General features: G+C 33.3%; 2 protein-coding genes across 11 annotated transcripts in view; one reads left to right on the top strand and one right to left on the bottom strand.

The window, feature by feature from the left end:
• Positions 1-15,825, top strand: part of LOC106171410 (N-acetylated-alpha-linked acidic dipeptidase 2) — a 36,972-nt gene extending 21,147 nt beyond the window's left edge. For both annotated transcript variants that reach the window (XM_087005678.1, XM_013551748.3), the window contains one exon: positions 15,678-15,825. The gene's annotated coding sequence lies outside the window, so the exon portion shown is untranslated. The remainder of the gene's footprint in view (positions 1-15,677) is intronic.
• Positions 12,495-22,040, bottom strand: part of LOC106171417 (uncharacterized) — a 29,026-nt gene continuing 19,480 nt past the window's right edge. For 8 of the 9 annotated variants that reach the window (XM_087005675.1, XM_013551762.2, XM_087005676.1 and 5 more), the window contains 2 exons: positions 19,517-19,661; positions 12,495-15,820 (listed from right to left, as the gene is read on the bottom strand). In XM_087005675.1, coding sequence (XP_086861801.1) covers positions 15,638-15,820; positions 19,517-19,661 — 328 coding nt within the window. In that variant the 3' untranslated portion in view covers positions 12,495-15,637. Of the gene's footprint in view, positions 15,821-19,514; positions 19,662-20,055; positions 20,121-22,040 lie in introns of those variants that run through there. The other variant, XR_015333036.1, reaches the window with a different exon arrangement.

The raw sequence follows: 22,040 nt of genomic DNA, 5'->3' as shown, positions 1-22,040 counted from the left end.
GACTCCCTTTGGGAAATGCAGGAAACAGAATATTAGCATACTTTGCCATACTTTGTAAAATGTTGTCATTTCTCTGACTATCCTTCTCTTATGATTGATGGTTGATGAACAAATTGCGAAATACATGCACATTTTTTTTTACTACAGTAGGACTTGGGGGATGTAGTGATAACGATAGTATATGAAGCAAAAAAATCATTGATAAAAGAAACATGTTGGTAACCCTTTCACCAACATTTTGTTATATATAGTCAGTGGTTGTGAAGACCAACAATCTGCTGATGTCTTATCTTTATATTTTCTCACTAAAGAAATATGTTCACACATGAAACTTTCAACAAAAATAACAAGACTTCCACGGCTCTTGTTGACATAACAGCTCCATAAATTGTTTTTTTTTTTTTTTTTTGAAAGAAAGAACTAATACCAAACTTTCCATAACCTTCCATATTTCATTACAATCTTTCCTATGCATTTTTTTGCTTTTGTTGTTACCAAATTACATTTTTATTTTATCTTGAACATTTTTTGTTGAACTGTTAAGAAAAGAAGTGAAAAATACAAGATGTTAGGAGAGCCCTGTGTTGCTACTGAAGTCTAGGTAAAATGGCACATGTACTTTATGTAGCAGTTGAGGTGTGGCACAGTTGAAACTGGTTGTTATACATTGAACTTTGTTCTTTGCATGTTGTTCTGCAAAAATGACATTTATGCATTATGTTCTATTACTTAATATAGAAAGACACAAGATATCAGTGAGTGAAGTAGACAATGGACTCTGTAAGGGGGACATTTTGTGAGGGCCTATAAAGAGGGGGGTCCACACAGGCCTAATTTTTTTGTAAATCTTATCCATTTCTTAAGATAGTTTCTTCAATCAACAGCAAATATGATAGACATATTCCACAAATTATTGTTGTCTGGAGCTACCCTGATGAAGGTGACCATAAAATTTTGAGAACAATAACTCTGATCACAATTTAAACTGATGTAACATACAGGGCTGATTAACAATTAAGACAAGCTGTAAGTTACATGTAGCATGGGACTGGGTGTCACAAAACAATTGATGACCAAAGTTGGCCTTTAATATCACAACTTCTTTTAGACTAAATTTATTTGGTCTGCTAATTTGACTCAAAATAATTAAGAAAGCTGTGCTTGTGGCAGTACTAGTGGCCCACTTCAATGATATGGCAATGGCTCAATCTTCTCAAAGGGGAAAATTATTAATTAATCTCTCAGATACATAATCTTGAAATCATTAAAGAAATATTTCTTTGTAGCATTTGTGGTGCTTTTACTGTATAGAATAGAACTTAAAGGTAGTCTGCTTATCAATTTTATTGCATTATAGGAATGTTATGATTTTGAGAATTTGACTTTAAAGATTCTATAAAATTGCAAATTTTTTCCCATTGAAATAATTGAGTTAATACCATATTTTACACCTTTTTATTAGAAGAAAGAAATAACTGGTGCATGTGTTTTAGATCAAAGCGATTTTACCCTATAGTTATAGCGATGTATAGAAACAGACCAGTAATATTGCCACGTACCAGATATTGTACCACCAGCGAGATGAAGTGCATTGAAGTTCAATGTATGAATGTAACTGTTTTAGTTGTGAAAAAGTTGTTGGCAGTTGGCAATGCACAGTTCATGGTGAAATGTAGATCAAATGTCAAAATCGATGTCTTATGAGGATTGCCAATACATGAATTCCTAGCATTCAAGTTCAGTAGTAACTCTGGGTTCATTCCAAGTAAAACTGTGGGTCTATATAGATCAATCTAACTCTGCAGAGACTCTAGCTGAATGCAATCAGTTTTACAGATTAACACACCTCCTCTTGTTTCCAATGTACTTGTAGAACCACTTTCCGTGCTTTACTAAATACCTAGAGGAGGTGTTGTGTCAATTAAATGGAATGCATTCAGGGAGTATCTCCATGGAGTTGGATAGATCTATGTAGACCAAAAGTTTTATTGGGAATGAACCCTAGGTGAGTCTATTTGTGAAACAGATACCTGACGGCCAGTGGCCAAGCCTAATCCACATATAGATAGCATTCACACTCAGTTGATCCAGGGACTAACTAGTCCACAGATCAAATATGGCTCTGCCCTAATATTATTATACGAGGATTATGCCACTTTCTTTCTAGTGAGCACTAGTTAGTCCACAGATCAACTGGTTGTGAATGCTTTCATAGTATAGGTCAGTCTGTAGCTGGCAGGCGGGGGGGGGGGGGGGGGGATATACTGTAAAATGCTACATGTCGGTGTAAGTGCTTTTTGCAAAACCACTAATCAAATAATGTCTCTTTAGTGCCATACATCATTTCAACATCCTTCTTACTTTAGGTTTTCATTAAGGCAGGAAGGTATATATTTCTGTTGCTACAAATGATTATCTGATTTCTTTCACCTGATACCTTTCTCTGGTTACAACCATTTTGAATAAAGATCTTTTGTTCGAAATGCATTCAAGTAATGTTTATTCACCTAGTCTCCATCCACGAAGTGCTGCCATTTTCACTTGGGCTTATGAATTAAATCAGACAATTTCTTGTACAAATGCTAGGGTTGGGCATTAAATTTCAAAAAGAGAGAGAGAGAGAGAGAGAGAGAGAGAGAGAGAGTGTTGTCACTGTCCATGTCATACACCCCTCTGATGATTACGGACATTTCAACTAAACTGAACTTGGATCAACTTCCAAAATAATGCTATTGATAATTGCCTTTTGCTGGCATCATATTTTAAACCTATGGCTCCTACCAAATATGTCTCTTCATGGTTGGGTATAAAAGTTGAGAAAACATTTTTAATTGTGTTAATTTTGAATTGAAATACATTGTGGATATCCCAAGAATTCAGAGGAAAGAAATTAACACAATGCATAATTGACAAGTGGATAGATTTGGTTACTAGTAGCTATTGGTTAAATAATATCAAAATACTTAAGAAAAGTGATAAGTGGGATACCTAATTGTAATCAAGTGCCCCACTTTCTTGGTGATAGGTACAACAAACGAAAAATAAAATATAATAAAATGTAAATTCATGAATGTTAAATATGACATACATTGTAAGAAATTCTAATGAAGTAATCTGTATCATGTACAGCAAGTTTTCTCTCAAAAGAAGAAAAATATTCTCTTTATATCTAAAGGCATTGGGATAAATTTTCAATGTGTCAAAATAAAGTGATTGATCAGAATGATGTGGCTTAAATTTGGTATGTTTAAAACATTTAGACTTACTTAGTTATAAGGAAATAATCATCCTGATAATGCACAGAAGTTCATGACAAGACAAGAGGTCTAGAAAAATGCATCAAGATGATAAAGTGTATCAGAATGAATGAATAAGGTGATGTTGACATAGTGCATTAATGGAAAAATATTAAAACCCAGATCAATATCTGTTTTTGTGGAAAACTTTATGCCAGTAATAGTCACTTATTTCTTTAAAGATGATTCACTTGTTCAGGGGGTACATTACATGGTCAAATTTATGAGGAGACCTTTTTGGAAAACTTCAACACAAGCATAACTTTGTTGCTTGGCCATTTTGTTTATCATCTAAGTAATCGTCTTTCATTTCAATTGCACTTTGAATTGTTTATATATCAATGTTATTGAATCATATGTTTCAATTTGAATTTTTTCTCTGTTTATGTTACTTCATGTAAAAATGTTGAACATGAAGTTATATTAATCGCTGTATCTCTATATACACATGGTGTATGTGGTCCAGCTTTGACAGTTCCAAATACTGATAATTCACAGGTGTTGTGGCAAAGCCTTGGTTTCTAATGTGGTGGTTATATCTTAAAAACTACCAAGATCTTAAAAGATATGCCATTGTAAAAAGAGAATTATCATGTGCTACCTTTAAATATCATTCACTGTTTTAGACTGACATAAAATTCATAGATCACTAACTGATAAGATATTCTGATCCCTAAAGAAATTTTGACACTTCTCTTCTTTTCTTTTTGTATTGGTTCTTTTGCAGAAACCACTTTGATGACAAAGTTAAAGTAAAGAAAAGTGTTAAAATGCCAGTATTTTTTTTATTTATTTAAATAAAGTATCTATGCTCAATCCAAAGCCATTAGATAAAAAAAATTAGAAATAGAGAATAAGTCTATCGATTGCAATGCCATCAGACCACAGAAAGTGCAGTGTAAATATACAGTGCACTACTTCAAATCTATCTCTCAGACTTTCTGACTGCTTTTTTAGCTGAACAAAAGCAGATGAATTTCCTTTTTACGGATGCAGAGTTAATAGGTGATTATCGTTGCTTTTAACTCTATACTTAAAAAGAAGATCAACTTGAATGACAATAGTTTTTTATCTCTGTTTTTCTCTTGATCGCATTTAGGGAACAACAGAAAAAGATTCATTGCTAATGAAAATGGAGTATAATCACAGCATTTGCAGGCTAAGAAAGACATCTGAATAATTTTTCATTTTATTTTCACCTAGTTTAGGCGATACTCCACCATTTCATCTACATTTTCAGTCTTAAGAGGTCAAATTTAATAAGTGGTCTCCTTCTGAAACAGCATTATTACTTGGTAAATGCCATTTTTCTTTTAAGACTTTATCCCTTGAGGACTGGAGCATCTATCATGGCACCCCCATCCAGCAAAAGAATACAAAATATCGAATCTGACAGGTACATGTACTGATCTGTACTGCTGATGTTATTTTCAAAGGGTGAAATGAAGGTCAAAAGTTTTCTGCAGTTGTAAATAACATGTATATATATTTGATTGCTAATTCCGGGAAACACTAATAATTGATAGATTTTCTTTCTTGGATTCATCGTAGTGTAAATTGTGTCCTAGTTTTCAGTTGACAGGTAAAGAAATGATAATTAAGATACCCCTGTTAACACTGCCACCCACAGGCAGCTGTTTCACAAAACAACTTGGGGATAAAATTGGTCTTACCAAAGACTGCTACAAATTTATGACTTTCTTGATAGTGATTTTTACTCCCGGTGGTGGCAGTGGCCCATTTCTGATATGTCAGCTATGTTCATTCAGTGCCAATTCTTTGTAGAATACTCATGCCCAGACTTTTTGCCAGTTTTTGTATAGTAAGCTATTCAAATATAGCACGTGCTTAAAAAAACTGAAAAAACTCATGTAAGTGCATTAACTATCAACAAATCATATCTGACTGTCTTATAGCATTACATAACTTGTGTTAAATGGGCTATTTATTGAGGCAGTTCCAGGCCCATAGCCTGTGTGTGTGTGTGTGTGTGTGGGGGGGGGGGGGGGGGGGGGGGGGGGTTCAAAAGAACCCCCTTTTGCTGGTAAAAAGTCCCTCTGGATAAAATTTTATATCAGTACATAAAGGTTTCATGGTAAAAGGTCCACTTTTTCAGAAAAAGAACCCCACCCCTCTCGAAAGGCTACAGGCCTGGGTTCGGCATAGTATTTTACTTCTCTGAGACCACAAATAAGCCACCCCCCTCAAATATGTGGCTGCAGGTGCATAACTTTTATATGCACAGATTTTACTCTTAACTTAAATAATATTGTTACATCATCAATCAGGATCTGAAGGCTGAATATATGAGACGCGAGAATATTGCCTTGAATATTTTTGATATCAGTTTTAAATTTTGAAATCATATCATGCCATTTTAGAGGTGTTGGTGGTAGTAAATTCCATGACTGCAGTGGGTTGAAAGTTTTCTAAAGAATATTGGACATAATAACACCAGCAGTCAAGTGTAAACTCATGATCAATTGAATTCTATGGGTTTCTCTTCTTATTGGACACAGATATTATCCTCATGCTGCAAGGAATCAAGTGAAGTGATCTGTAAGATTGAAAGTTAGTGAATAACTGGTGAAAACGGGTTAAATGTGCTGACTTTCCTTGAAGGCGTATCCGCACTAATTGTCTGCAAATTGAACATGCATTAGAAATTTTCCACTCAATTGCAACAAAGAAGAAAATGCAGCCATTTGTGAAATTCCTTGGAAAATGAATGGAATTACTTTAAAAGGCAAAGTCAGTCACCTAGAGAAAAAAGGATGTATTGTCTCATAAGTAATGACAGTATATGTAGCAATAATACAGATCTTGCTTTGGAAAATTAAAGGTTAAAGAAGCTTGAAACATTTTATGCTACATGCAGTTTTCTGAAGATTTTTATCTTGTTTGTTTTTCATACAGAGTATTTCTGGCAGAGAAACTGCATGAGTAACTAGGCATATCTTCACCAAGCTTTTCCAACAGGCAACTGGCCATATAAAAATTGAAGTTTCTGTATCTCTTTCTATTTTATGTATTTCTCTTTTAGTTTTAAGAATTAGGTGTATTTGTTTATAAGGTTAGTAAACTTTAGTGGTGAAAATCAAGACACTTGTATGGAAGAAATAAACACAAGCCACACACCTTATATACCCCTGCTCCCTACTGTACTCACTGTCGATGTACACACCTTACACTGGTATATCTCTGCTCCCTGCCATCCCTACGTCCAATCCATATACCTTATATACCCCAGCTCCCTGCCAACTCCACCTAATATACCCCTGCTCTCTGCCATCTCCGCCTTATATACACCACCCACTGCTATCCCCACCTAATATACTCCTGCTTCTGCTATCCCCACCTTATATACCCCTGCTCCCTGCCATCCCCACCTCCCTACCTCATATAGCCCTGCTCCCTGCCATCCCCACCTAATATACCCCTGCTTCCTGCCATCCCCACCTTATATACCCCTAGTTGCTTCCTGCCATCCTGATCTTATGTACCGTACCCCTGCTTCCTGCCATCCCCACCTTATATACCCCTAGCTGCTTCCTGCCATCCTGATCTTATATATCCCTGCTTCCTGCCATCCCCAACTTGCATACCCCTGTTCCCTGCCATCCCCACCTTATATACGTGCTCCTTGCCATCCCCACCTTATATACCCCTGCTTGGCCACCCAAACCTCATATACACCCTGGCTGATAGGGTACATAACCTTACAGAATTTCTTTAGTTTTCTTATACTTAGTGACTCTTTGTAATATTTCTATGTTATATATGATTGTTACCATGTGCTGCATGAATTATGTTCATGATACATATGTAAACCAAGAAGTTGTATTTCACTGTTTAGTAAGAATATTTTATAAGTAATTTAGCTTGAACATCTGGCCATAGATATCTATGTTCATTTACATACTGGTAATGCAAATACCAATTACAGAATGGTAATGCTCCAGTTGTATTATTATATTTTATTGTACGAAGTCATGGTAATACATGTACCAGTACAGAAATGAATTGAATTGAATATTATACACTTTTACCATAATAGTGATTACAAAACAGAACAATTAAAACCCTCAGCAAAATTTCTGCAATATGGCTGCAAATTAGCAGCAATTAATTTTTTCTTGCAAACTCAATGCAAATTCTTTTTTTGCAAACTTTTAGTTTGTGGCAATATTTCTGCAATATTACAACAATTTTGCTGCAAACTTTTTCATTTTGCCAATTGAATGGAGAGAAGCTACTTAATGTAAAAGAACAAGTAGCTTTGTTTTCTGAAGATGGTGACTTGGTAGATACTGATATGTCAGAGGGCATAAAATAACTCTGATCTAAGCTATTGTTTTGATGAAAGTATTGTAGTAATACCTGATATGTGTATATATATATATATGTGTGTGTTTTCTTTGCCCACTGCCTTAACCAAGAGACCATGTTCCAAGAACAGAGGGATTATACTGTACATGCATTAGCTGCCTATGTCTACTAGTATTTCATAAAACTTCTGTTCAGATTAAGTTCAACTCTGATAATGCAAACATTAAAATATACTTACATTGAAATAAAGTGGGTCTATGAAAGTTTGGGACTACAAGTATACTTTAAAATGAATATTAATAAACTCTCCCCCCCCCCAAAAAAAAAAAAAGGCGTGGAGGGGGGGAGACACAAACATTGTACATAGTAAATTTAAAGGATGATACAAAGTCTTAATTTTAGTGTTGCCACCGTACATCTATCAGTTATGGTTGCAGATGATTTTAAGCTTAATAATGTGCAGTCATGATGAACTAAGTAACAGCAAAGCCAGCTGAAGACTTCTTAATTGAATACAAAAAGATTGATCATTTTGTCATCACAGGGATGTACCACTCTGCTTTGTCCTAAGTGATGTATGGTATATTTATTTTGTAAATGGGTGTCATTTTTAAGACCATGACAAGCCCTACAATTTATTCTGAAGTCAAACTAGTACCAGTGCCCAGCATTTGTGACCTAGTAAGTTCTTGGGTAAATAAAAAGGAGAGAATAGCAAAATGTGGAAAATTCAATCTGAAATCAAATGTGAAAAAAATGCACCCTTTATTTCCTTTATTCTTTTACCCTTTGTTTAGACAAGAGGATAGAGTTTCTTGTGAATTTTTTATGCTTTTAATGTATTTATGAAAAGATGGATATAGATTTCTGTAACTTCAAAATGGTTTAATAAAATATTTATGGGCCATCTTATATGCACTGTGTGCAGCAATTAGTGTTCTATAGAATGCTAGTAAGATGCTTAAAAGCCTGTCTTAAAACATTATGTTTACTAAACTTGAATGAGAAAAATGTCAAGAATTAAAGTTGGGATAAATATCAATTTAGGGATTAATATTTTATGTAACCTGAAATACCTTATCCCCCCTCCCCCCCCCCCCCCCACCAATCCATTTCTTGTGTCACCTGGCCATGACATTGTCATGGTTTTGTTTGAATACTTATGTATACTTACAATAAAGCACATCTGATCATGAAAGAACAAGGAAATGAAAGTACAAACTAGCTTTCTTCTTTTGTTTACTTTCATAAACCAGCCAACAACAAGATGTGATTTGAGACTGAAGGTCTTTCTATTAACATAAGAGAAAAAGAGGCATTATCACTGTAATGCCACTAGTACATTAAATAATTAAGGAAGAAAAACAATCTATAGTTTCTGAGTAGATTTAAAGCAAAATACATAATGACCTTAAAATGAATAGCCTGAGTCATTTTCTAATCAATAGTATACATGCAACTTTCTACACCTTTTTTCTTGACAACATATGTCATTAGATGATGACAGATGTTGGCATGAATATTCCATGGAGGAACTGCGGATATGCAACAAACTTATTGTTAGTTTTGTGGAGGTAGCTCAGATAACACTAAAGCAATTCATTGCCGAGTTTTTAATTTTAAGTGCTGCTGCATGGAAAAAGGGGATGCTTGCAACTGAGTGTGTGCTACAGTCCAATTAATGGCAGAAACAAGCATTGGCCAGTCTTAGTGGAAACCAGGCTGATCAATGAATTCCCTGAAGCTGCTGTTTAGATTTTAAAAAGATTTAATTTTAAGTCTTTTAAAAGAGTGCATTACTTGGAATTTTTTTTCTTCCTTTTTTAGAACAGTTCAAGGACTTTTTCTTTAATGGTTTTGGTTGATATTCATCTTCCGGTTTGCTTCATAATTATCCTGTGTTTATATCCTTAAACTGTGTGACAATCTCTTAAATAATGAAATTAACAACCCAGCTCAAAACTTTCATATCTTTTACATGAAATGAAAATGCAAGGAACATAGAGTAAGACAAAGTTAAAAAAGTGGTCCTCAAATGCATAATATGGGGTAATTTTGCATTAAGGACTTGTTAAAAGAATAAAAAAGTAAATGCCAGATGAATGTTAAATGTTGAGGACACCAAGAAACTGATCATTTTCAGGAGCGGATTCAGAGATATTTTCTGACAGTCTTCCAAATTATCTTTGTCATCCTCCATTTTTGACTGTCTTCCGACAGAAAAAAATAGATACCCATCAATGTAAACTTGAAATTTCTGACTGTCTTCTGGAAGACCCAGAAGACGGCCTAAATCCGCCCCTGATTTTTCAAGCTAAACCAATGCTAACTGTCCTTCTAAGTAAACATTTGTCATACTGGATTGAAAAGGGATTTTTTTCTTTTTGCCATATGGGTTTTAATAAATGTTGGGTTGCCTCCATTTTAATGTTCATCATTTATTATTATAATCATCATCATTATATTTTAAATCCTACTTCTATAAATTCTATTTGCATATCTGTCACTGAACCACTACTCACAACCTCCATTATGACCTATAAACTTTTCAACTCTGAATAATAATTTGTTTTTAACAGTAATAAAATAAACAATTTTAAAATACATATTATCACATTCAATAGACTCATTGTAGAGAAGTTTTTAATTAGGCAAAATGATAAAAGTAATATTAATTTTGATGAAACTGGTGTTTATTGAAGGGTGTTACCAATAACAAATTTAATATAGAAATGATTTTCCATGTTATAGAAAGAGCCATTAATGACAATGCACAGATGCATATAACACAAAAAAATGCAAACTCTCTTTTTTTTCTTTTAGGTGAATTTAATTTCAAATCAAGACAAACACCCATGGAATATACACTTCAATAACATATAATGGCATCAGAAAAATATCTTTAAATTAAGCAAGTTTTTCTACAACAATAACTACATTGAACATTTTTCAACAATAAGAAAAACATGCATTTATAAATAACAGCAGATTTTGCTGAAAAATATGCATCCTAAGTTTCACCTTTCTATAATATAACTTTGTGAATAATGTATTCTGTTATATATACACTTGTGTTTCACTGGCCAATCATTAAGCCTTTTCTCTACAAATCACTCTTCCACTTTTAGAACAATTACCTTCTTTTCTACCTGAACCTAATGAAAAATGTATAACATAAGGGTTACTTTTTCATAGCATGAATATTCCAGCTGATAAGTAAGGGTCAGCTGTGTCCTTTTGCCTATGAGATTTTCAAATATACAAGATGTATACATCTAGAAATCTAAAGTTAGAAGTATTTCTCAAAAATTGGCTTTTTCTCACACATTACCTGAGGAACTGACATAATGCAGGGACAGTTAATGTTCAAGACATAGAACATCTTAACAGTCCCTGATAAAAAAGAAGCATGAGCAGTGAAATTGTAAAGAATGAAAAAAAAAACAATAGTATTACAATATTATTGGTCTTATGTAGCATAAAGCAAAAGCATCATATCAGTTCTTAATCGATGGACAAAAAACTTTCATTAAAGCGTTTTTAACTATTTGTCTCTTTGCTCTTCAGTTACCTATTCTTTTCTTTTCCCTAACCATTTTTTCTTTTTGTAATGAATTTGGGGCTGATATTTAATTCTGAGAAAAGGAAGATGGGTGACCTCACTTTACATGTACTTTAATCTAATACACATAAATAAGCACCATTATGTTTTATTCACCATCAGCACCCATTTATAAAAAGTCTTCATGTCTTCTTCTACTTCTAAATATATTTAACACAATCCATTTGGAATGACATTTCAATTGCACAGATATTAAAGAATATGCTAAGGTGCCTTGAAGGGGATTTTAGACACATCTAAATATTACCATATTGCACATTCAAAACAATGTCTAAAATGAATTTTGATTCATTTGTTTGAATAATACACATTTAGATGTAGCACTTGCCTATCTGAAACTTAAAACAAACATGTACTTTGAAAGATAACCATCAAGGCTTAAACAGAGACCTATTTTTTCACAATGATATCTTTTCCTTTGATTATTAATTACAAGTAATAGAATAATGTCTTGTTGTCAGTTTCCATGATAAAAAAAAAAAGCACCAAAAAACTCCACATCCTCAAAATGTACGACAGGGATAAAAATCAGCACTACAACCTAGCTATAGCTTACAATAAAAACATCTCAGGAATGATCAGTATGATTGTGTTTGTGTACAAAATACATATCATTATAACATGTAATAAATAAAATGTAATACTAATACGCATATATAACTTTATCCTACCTACTTACAGTAAATAAGCTTATGGCAACTTTAACCATAGTTTTATCCAACTGAGGTAATCAGCTTTTGTAATAATCAATACAACAAATGAAATAATTCAAAAAATTATTTTTATATAAGTTCACAAAAATATGTAATTAAACAACAAATTTCATCCATCACCAATTGACTCTACATTAAGATATCACATTTTTACAAAATGGCAAAAATTAACACCAACCATTAATAAATACATACATATTATGTATATCATATAGGAAATACTGATAATTTTTCAAAATTAAAAAAATTAAAACCCTTTCACCTATGGAAAAAACATTAAAAAGTAATTAAATCAACTTTGGTTTATGCTGCACTCTTTCAAGGTACATCTGGCTCTAAGTGTAAATAAAATCATCTAGTAAAAAAAAAAGGATATTCCATAATGATTGTCTAAATCTTTTCCATCTTTTCCATTTATATCAATCCTAGAGAAAAGGCACTATTTCTCCTTAATATTATCATCAAAATAAGAACTGAACGCCTCTTGATGCTATTTTCAAATTTAAAATCATTGCTTTTTCTTTTTTTTTCCTCATCAAGGCCCATACAACCTGTGATCAGGACTTCAGTCTTGTTTTAGGTTGACAAGGGAACAATCTTTATTTTCAGTCTGATTCATGTAGCAAAGATAACAAAATCTATCTCTTGATAGACTCAAAGATCACAAGATGATCAACAAGCTAACCTTTTGTACTGGTTCACTTCACCACACCATTTTAAAAAACTTTTTATATACAACAGGAAAAAAATTACACTATCCAATGTATCCCCTCCCCCCCCCCTCCATGCTTTTAATCTTACAAAAGGACTAGTACCTTTACAATGTACGTGTAGTAAAGTTTCTTTTAAGAAAACACTTGAAAAGGGCTGCAATACTCAAGCTTTTTAAGTTTTAGGTATTACGGATTATTGAAAGCCAGTCAAGTAAAAATTAAGATTGCCAAGACCAGATTGCCATTGAATGAGCAAAAGTATTTCAATCACCATCATGTTGAATTGTACTTTTTAAAATCATTAAATTGCAAACAATAATAAAACATTAAATTTCATAAAGGAAAATCACTTGTACGGCAAAATTTTAAAACTTTCCCTTTACTAAGCACACACAGAAGGGGAGTCAAAAATCTTATTTTTTCTTATTTTCAATCAGTGGTCTCAATTTTTTCTTTTTGACTTTGCCATGAGTGTTTAATGATATAAACAGCATTTCCCAAGCCACAAATAGATGTTGTAGTCTCTTAATCGCTGACATACCTATGCCGTGTTTGCACAGTTTTTCACATATCTCGAATAAGACTTTTGATTATTTGTTCTGGTAGTTTAAACCCTGGGTTCTCTTGACCCTTATGTCTACGGAAGCAAAGGGCACCAAGATACCAGTCAAGGGCGATGACTTGGGATGTTTGAAATGTGGAGACAGCCAGCAGACGAGGGAGACATCAGTAAGGTGTTATGAATGGGAAACTGGATCAGTCACCAATGCAGTTCTTGTATAATCTTCAGAGATTGTCACCTGAAGTTGTTAACTTGATTACTCTGGATAAGGCTGATTGAACTCAAGAGACAACAATACTACAATGGGAGACAAGCCTGTGATCTGGATTGGGGAAACCTGATAAGTGGTCATGCATGTGTGTGCGTGCGTGCGTGCATGCTTGTGTTTGACCTATCATATGATGAACAGAATACCCTTAGTTTCCTAACTCCAGGTGTCTTTCTGCTGCTATTTTACTTAATATCTTCATCCACAAGGGGATCTTGTTTTTTTTTAAATTATTTTGCTTAAATTGTCACCTCCTTATTCTAAACACCATGTGCCCAAATCTTAATAACAAGTAATGTTAACTTATGACAATGGATAAAAAGCTTCATTAAAGAATGGTTCTTTATATGAAAAAGTCTAACAGAAATCTGGGAGTGTCTATGTGCATTTTCAAGCAAATCAATAAATTAACCTATACATTCTTTTAGTTGATATCATGGAAAGTGGTGGTAAATATCAAATCTATTGTCCTGGCTGTGCTTAAAGCCCCCTTCCAATCTGTTAATGGGAGCCTTCATAATAAAAGGCCAATGGTTCTCCAATCTGTTATTAGCTTAGGATCGTTCACCCCTCCTACTTACTTGTTAATGGACTGCCTATCTTAATCTGGACTCAATCAAATAACTATCATGTAAAACCATGTTAATCCAGGATAGGGCAGGGATTTCTGTACAGACATCTGTGGACATTGGAAAGGCTGCAGACACTAGATAGATAAATGTTTCGATAATTTTCTTTTGAGTAAGAAGAATGATAATTTTTTTTGAAATCTTGGATGTGCTTGAATGGCTACTAATATTTTGATTGCTGAAAAATAAGATTTTGATATTTTTAAACTTCAAATATGTACTGATCTCAATTATATTTATCAATATAAAATAATCATATTTGCCATTTGTGCTTTTCACAAAGGATTTGGAAAAATGGGAAACATCAAAGGACCACCATGAAAGTGTCAGCAAATGTTGAAGGACCAGCATGGAAAGAGACGCTTTTCATTTACAGAAAGATAGAATACATGTTCGGCAGACACTTGTCTCCGAAGACATTCAGTCTCAGATAACCAGACCGCAGATTATCTGCAAAGACAGGGGTTTTCCAGATAACATGAGCCAGAGGATGTCTCACGGCTGCCATTACACACATCTTTGCCTCTGTCGTCTGCCATGTATATCGCATGTCCCCATATCTGCCACTCAAACCTTTCTCTACTGAGCAGACATAACAGATATTCCAAATGAGGAATTTAGAATGTCTTTCCAAATCTCTGCGTCCCACCGATATCAACCAATGTTTGACATGACTAGTTTAGTTACTTTTATGTCAATCTTCACTGATAAAAACTTGGAGACATCAATTGAGATAAACCCACTAAGGGTTATTGATAGAAATTTCCAATTTGCATATGTACTAAGAAGCAGCTTGAACAAAACAGGAATTGGGTAATTAATATATTAAATTTTTCATGTAAAAAGGAAGGTTAGAAAAGGAAGTCTCTTATCATTAACTTATCGATTGTAATACAATTAACCTTAATCATTTTATTGCATTGGCCAAATGTAATAGTTCTTACTTTTTATTTATTTATCTAATTTTTTTTGGGGGGGGGGGGGAGGCACACAAGTTTTTGTGGTTAAATTATGTACTAGTACCTTCTAGCCTACTCCATGTCCTGACACAATGTTTTATTATCAAATATTTCAATAAATCATATTTAAACTAAATAAAGTACTAAATAAATACTAAGATTGTCAACTAAGTATATATATATAAGGAAACATAATTCTTTCACAGAATACCAAGTCTGTTAATAGGTTACATAACCAAAATATATCTTCATGACTAACCCTTATTTACTTAATAACTAAGCCTTATTTAATTAATAGTAACTAAACAAAATTATAACGTATTCATTTTTTGCACACATTAACCAATTGTCCATGCAAAGCCTGAGCATTTTGTTCACACTAAAATTCATAAAACTTTCAACCTCCAGCAAAATTAATGACAATCTTTTTCTCTACCTTTTCATCACTTTCTCTCAACATTTCAGCTTGCTGTAATGAAAGCAGATACTGTAATATTTCTTTTATAACAATTTTAATTTTCTGTCTATTCTCTCTCTTTTCATTCTTCAATCGGCTAACTGTTCCATCCAATTTGGTGACTTGAAGAAATCTGGCAGAGGTGCATCAAGTCGTGCAATTACCTTATAGATGGCCTTCTTCCAGGACTGCTCCAAGTCTTTGCTCGTGCTGATTGCCTTGAAGAATTCACGCAGTGCAGACTGGACAACTATGCGAAAATGGTCTGGAACCTGAGAGTGAATTATGGTTAAAATATTTAATTATATTTTCAAATTATGAAACTGAAATCAGTGAAAATAAAACTTAGTTTAGGTTTTTAAAAAATTCATTTAAATATTTTTTCACTCTCTCATTTCCATAAAATGTTCAGCTAGGATGTGCTAATTAAAGCATTGTAATAAGAGAAAGCGATCCACACCATTTATATCTGAGACTGTATCTTATAATATTCATCCTTCATCCTAATTTTTATATTTAACCATAGTTATGGCCTTTAATGTCAGCATTAAGTAAAATTGTAGACAAAAATAACCTACTGTTGAAATGTTGATATTATTTCTTAGGCAACAAGAATATTAGAATTCATATTAAAATACTGAAAGATTGTTGTTGAAACTAAGTAAATAAGAAATGCCAAGAATGTTCATGTTAAAGAAAAAAGGCAAAAACATGTAGATATGTGAGCAATGTATGACAGCAAGGGATGGGAGGCCTAGAAAACATTTGGGAAAGGAAATGTCTAACAAGTCTCTCTTCTGCCCCCTTTGGCTTTTTTCCCATCGCAAAACCTTACTTTAACTGCCAGGAAAAAAAAAACAGACATTTTATGTTCATTTTATAGGGACAGTAAAAGAACATTTGCCATGCATGTCAGGATCATTGTGCAGTTATTAGACTTTTCTGGCAGAGTGGTCCAAGCACTTGCGGCCCCTCACACAAGGCTGAGACATCTCCTACGAGCTCAGCCACGTGCACGATTACTTTCCAACTGCGAGAAACATCCTTTCATTGTCGTAATAACATCATTACTATGCCACGCAGAAGCTTAGTCTAACGGTGCTGTTTCACCTGCGGACATGAAACAGTTAGTCTTTTCTTCCAGGCAAGTTGTGAGTGGCGCTTTCAAACTGTTTCCTCCTGTCACCTTTGATCTTAATGATTTTGTACTGTGGAAAGGTTTTTATGTAGATTTCTCTCTTACCTTGAAACAGAGTACATCTAATGCATGTATCATGCTCAAAAAATCCACAAAGTGAAATCTGATCTATTCTTTCTTAATGGGAGGCAATTCCCATTATTGTCACTATTGCATCCTTTGAAGATTACAGGAGAAAGGTGATATTCTTTACATGACAGAACAAATCTTAAGTACATTTTATAACAGAGAAAAATCTAAGCTACATTCTTTGGCTGTAAAGTACACATTTTTTAACCATAACAGTCATCTAAGATAATTCAAAACCTTATTTGAGAATGATGTAGACTGATAATGAAGGTTTTAACAAAATTTTATTTGTTTCTTATTCTTTACTGAACACATCTTTCAGCAAATTTTCCTTACTACATTTTCTCAGGCTGAGGAGGGCTGGATGTAAAAGGTGAAATTTTTTAGCACTTCCAAACATAATTTTCTTTACGCAATGTGAAGAAAACAGGTGCTTGGATTAACAACAGGTGGTTAAATCTTCAAGCTGAGTCATCTACCTCTCAGGCAATCTCTAAAGGTGTCAGGCAGGAAAACAGTATATCAAGGTCACTTAAGATTATTTCAACTGTTAAATTACAGGATTTAATAATAAAGGCAAGGAGGAATTAAAACTCTTAAGGAGTCTCCCTGGGGGTTACACCAGTAATAAGGCCTGGGGGACCAATTCACACAGGGAGTAAATCAGACCCCAGACTGCTCTCTGCTTTACTGTTATGTTTCACAAGTAATGAAGAGAAAGGGACAAGGATAAATAGATGAACTAAAAAATATACATATAAAATTCCCATTCAAATAATAACATTCTCATGAATTTATAATTTTAAAGTATATCAAAACAGAGTTCCAAGAATGAAATTTTAGAAATGTATACACTATGAAATAAATAAATAAATAAATAAATAAATAAATAAATAAATAAATAATATTCTAAATATAAAAGAATTGGATATATTAGACGTGCATTCAAACAGGTGGCCATTTGAACGTTAGTTCTCAGAAATTCCCCTGATACAAGAAAGTCTTGTCACCATAAGGTACTTACAGCCTAGAGGTGAAATAAAACCATCTCTAAAACTGTGTGAAAACATTAACACACATTTCAAGTTCCCATGCATGCAGTTTGAGATCAATTTTACAGCTAGTTTTATTATTCAAGCTAAACCTTTGTTGACTATATTATTCTTGGACTTTTGCCTGTAACTTGAAAAACTTTTCACCATGGAATATATTGGTGTATATGTATATATTTAAACTTGTACACAAAGCTAGTGCTTCCTGTTTTGAATGAATCATACACAGTCCCTTTTCATTTGCACTGTGATTCACTAATTATAAATCATTCATTACATATATAGATGATAATGATTTTAATTTTTGGTTTCATCTATGTTAGGATGCATAAGAAAAGGTAAGGGGGAAAATCATCACTTCCTTGATGAAGAATTGAAAATTCTTCTATAGAGATTCATTACTCTGGTGAATCAAGGACACATTTCCATTTTCAATACTATTTATAATGCATATTTTTCTTTATGCGAATGCAATTTGTTAATAAGTGCCCTGAGGTCCATATGCACCAAGGAAAAAAAAATACCCAGTCCATTCAATTTAAAGGATCTTTAAAAAGGGATTTCAGTTTTTATTTGAAATAAATGTTAACTCTTTTGTACAATACAGGTACCCTGATAATGATTGTAAATATTTGGACAACCTAAATAATCCATTTTCTAAAAAAATCATGATGGTGAAGTGACCCAGCATTCCGAGTTCCCAACATGACAGTGCTCAAACTGCATAAGTATCTTGTCTAACATCTTATTAACAATAGAATAACACTTGTACACAATGGTACTAGTAGTCTGTTCTAAATAAATGTAAATGTACAGAAATGGTTATTCTAAATGAGATATTCTAAATGAAACTGAAAACAGTACAAATTCTTTTCAGTCTATGATCTGCCTAAAGATCAGTGCTGCCAGCCATTAGACTCAGTCTTGGTATGGAATACAATTTAATCTAATAACCACATTCTGTTAAATATCAAATATGACAGAGATCGATATCCAAGAAAGGCAGATGCAAATATCATTTTCCTTGATTTAAATGTAATTTTAAACAGATACACCCAGAGCTGCATTAGATTCTGCCAATTAAATTTTACCACTATTTACTTCCTAATTGTTGCTTTTTTACCCAACTCTGACAAAACCATCATCTGCATTTTATCTTTCAAGAAATCACCTAGTGCACCTAACTTTTATTTACATTTTTTCATTCCAGAGCCTTTTTTTATTTACAAATGATCAGGGGCTTATAAATTTGCATTTGAATGAAGAGAATATGCTTCCTTCAGCACAGGTTAACAAGTTTAATATGCAATATACTGGATACAGAAATGGTGCACATGTTTGTGGCATATTCTTAATGTTTAATAAATGATGCCCTGTATGTTACAGGATAAAAAAAGGAAGAAAAAGGAAAAAGCCGAATTTAAAACTGAAACTGTGATCCCAACAACATAATATAAAAACCAAATTTATATTCATAAGATAAGAGAGATATAAATAATGAATATATGATATATCATAATGTATCCCCCCCCCCCCCAAAAAAAAAAAAAGAAAGAAGATAAACATAAATTTATCTATACCCTTTTCAGTATTACCTCTATCTAAAAGACTGACAAAGAAGGATTTTAAAAAAGAATTCCATATCTTACCTCGATCTGGTTGTTCCTGTTGTAATGAAGGTTAAGAACCCGGTACAACTCTGATTCAACTGTGACATGAAGTTCATCTGCATTTTGGGTGCCCTCAGCAAGGTACTGGCGAGCATACTTCTCCATCTGTATGTAGAAGAATTCCCTGGAATAAATTGAAAAAATAGAAGTCATTTTTTAAATATTTGTTTTATTTTTTCAAGTTTTTAAACCTTTTTAGTGGCTACAAATAGTCACTTGGATAGAGTAGAATTTCTAAAAATATGATGAAAAAAGTTGTCAGAAGATTTGCTTTATTTTTTCAGAGAAACCGGATATTATTAGGACATACTGTATCCTAGAAATTGATTAACAATAGAGTCACATTTCTAACATACACTTAATTTTTCCATGCATCACATAAAGTCATTTGTGACCATAGGGCAAATATGTTTTATCCCTAAATCACCACAACTTTATCTAAGAAAAAATGAACAAGTCATAGAAATGATGGAATACAGGTACCCTAACATTAAGAACATTTGAGGATGTTAAAGCACCTTTGTATATTTCACTCTTTGCAAAGCAAGTTGATTGAACCATCTGGCTTGTAGATCATTTTGCACTTTTCAAAAGAAAAATCAAATGACCAGATATTAAATATATGACCCAGGAAATACAGGTTTCAATTTTTAGGCATATCATCTACTGTATACAGGACATCCAATGTTGCATTCAATTGGCAACAATCAATTCTACAATTTTTTTCATTGAAAAAAATATAAATTAGCAAATAAAATAATCCAGGTTTCTAAAACTGCCAAGGGTAACTTGACACTTCATCACTTCCCTCTGAACAACCCATTACTTTCAACTGATGACCCTGAAACGGTAATTTTCCCATCCCTGTGCGATCTGTGGAGGAACTTTTAGTATCTCCCTGGAAATAAGACTAAGTGAGAGAATTATTACTATTATTAGAAAATAACAAGGTAATTTCCCGCCATTTCCTAATAATTTTCTACAATGTTTAAATTGCCGTGTCATCTTCAGTTCGTCAGCTATGAACCATCTACGGCAAAGTCAGATGGCAGAAATGGAAATAGAGTAACATAATGAGTCTATGAAAATTGGGACCCAGGAAATTATCTTTTGGTCTTTTAGTCTGAAATAAAGGGAAGAGAACCTATTGAGAAAATGATTGTCTGTCACTCCTTGGTTATTGTTCATGATTTATATGTTAATCTTTATTAAGAAAATTAGATAAAATTGCTAATAAGGAATTGTAATCAAGGTTCGCACTCGTGTTGATATGTAACAGATATACTTGTATAGAGGGAAAGTAAAAACTTTCAGGAAGTAGATAAAGTCAAGGAGGGACCAAAGTCATTGTTGTTTATTTTAATCAATTAATATGAGTTGAAGTTGTATTTAAAGGGACACTTCATGTTTTTATTCCATTCTCTCTGTGTAACTTGTTTCCTTGAGTACTTCATAAGTGGCCAGTATATTTAAACCCCTTATATACCATCATCTAAATTTAATATCAGACACAACTTTTTTTCTTGAGCATATAAATCAAACAGCAACTGGCAAAGCAGTCATATACATGAAGGCAAAATTTGTGACTATTTATGACAACCTAAAAAGCCTTCAAAGGAAGAGGATATAGATTAAAATATCTACAAAGTCAACGACCAAAATTTGACATTTTATCAGCCAAAGTTTTCTTAAATTTTCTCTAGAAACTTAGCAATTGCTCAACTAAAAAAAAATTACTACTAGTAATGGTACGTGTTTAGCCACTATGTATGACAATTATCGAATTTAGAGTCATGTTAAAATATCACATTAGGAAGTGAAAGCACTGAGAAGACAGTCTCCAAACAAAGACACAATGGATAGAAATTATCTTTAATGCCAAGATATTAACTTACTCCTGTAAACATGCTTTTCCCATGAGGGCCCCACTGAGAAAGATTATGTGCAACATCATGTAGACATATATCACCTCTGTGCGATGTCAATAAGTAATCTTTCTCATTTCTCAAAATTGGAAATTACTCGACAATTGCTTTATAATCATCTCAATTACAAGCCTTTCTGGAAATGAAATTCCCCAATACAGAATTACTTTAATCATCATTAAGTCGGCCCCTTGGTGACTAGAACTACAGATGGATGTACATCTTGTAGACTCTTTGTGCCACTTTAACTATCCAGACTTCTGGGCTCTGTAGACACAGCACAAAGGACCTGCACAAGGAGGCCAGGTAATCCCACACTCTTCTCAAACCATCAGGGTGAAAACCATGTGCATGCATGGCTGCAGACACAACATATCTAAGGACTTAACAAATTATTCATGAGTAAAAATACATCTCTAGAATAGTTAGTCATAAGCATTTATGGATTAATGGCTGATCCGACATCTTTGGGGACATGTCTTTGTTTATTCTCTTCTTATGACAGAAAAATTATATTGAAAATGAAAACAAAGGGGGGAATTGTCTGATATATGAGATGCTGGCAGTTGCTATTTTTT

Source organism: Lingula anatina, chromosome 2, assembly GCF_051362555.1.
Source record: "Lingula anatina isolate TDL-2025a chromosome 2, LinAna3.0, whole genome shotgun sequence".
NCBI classification, from domain to species: domain Eukaryota; kingdom Metazoa; phylum Brachiopoda; class Lingulata; order Lingulida; family Lingulidae; genus Lingula; species Lingula anatina.
The sequence above is the reverse complement of the archived record's forward strand: the minus strand, read 5'-3'. Positions and strand labels throughout refer to the sequence as shown.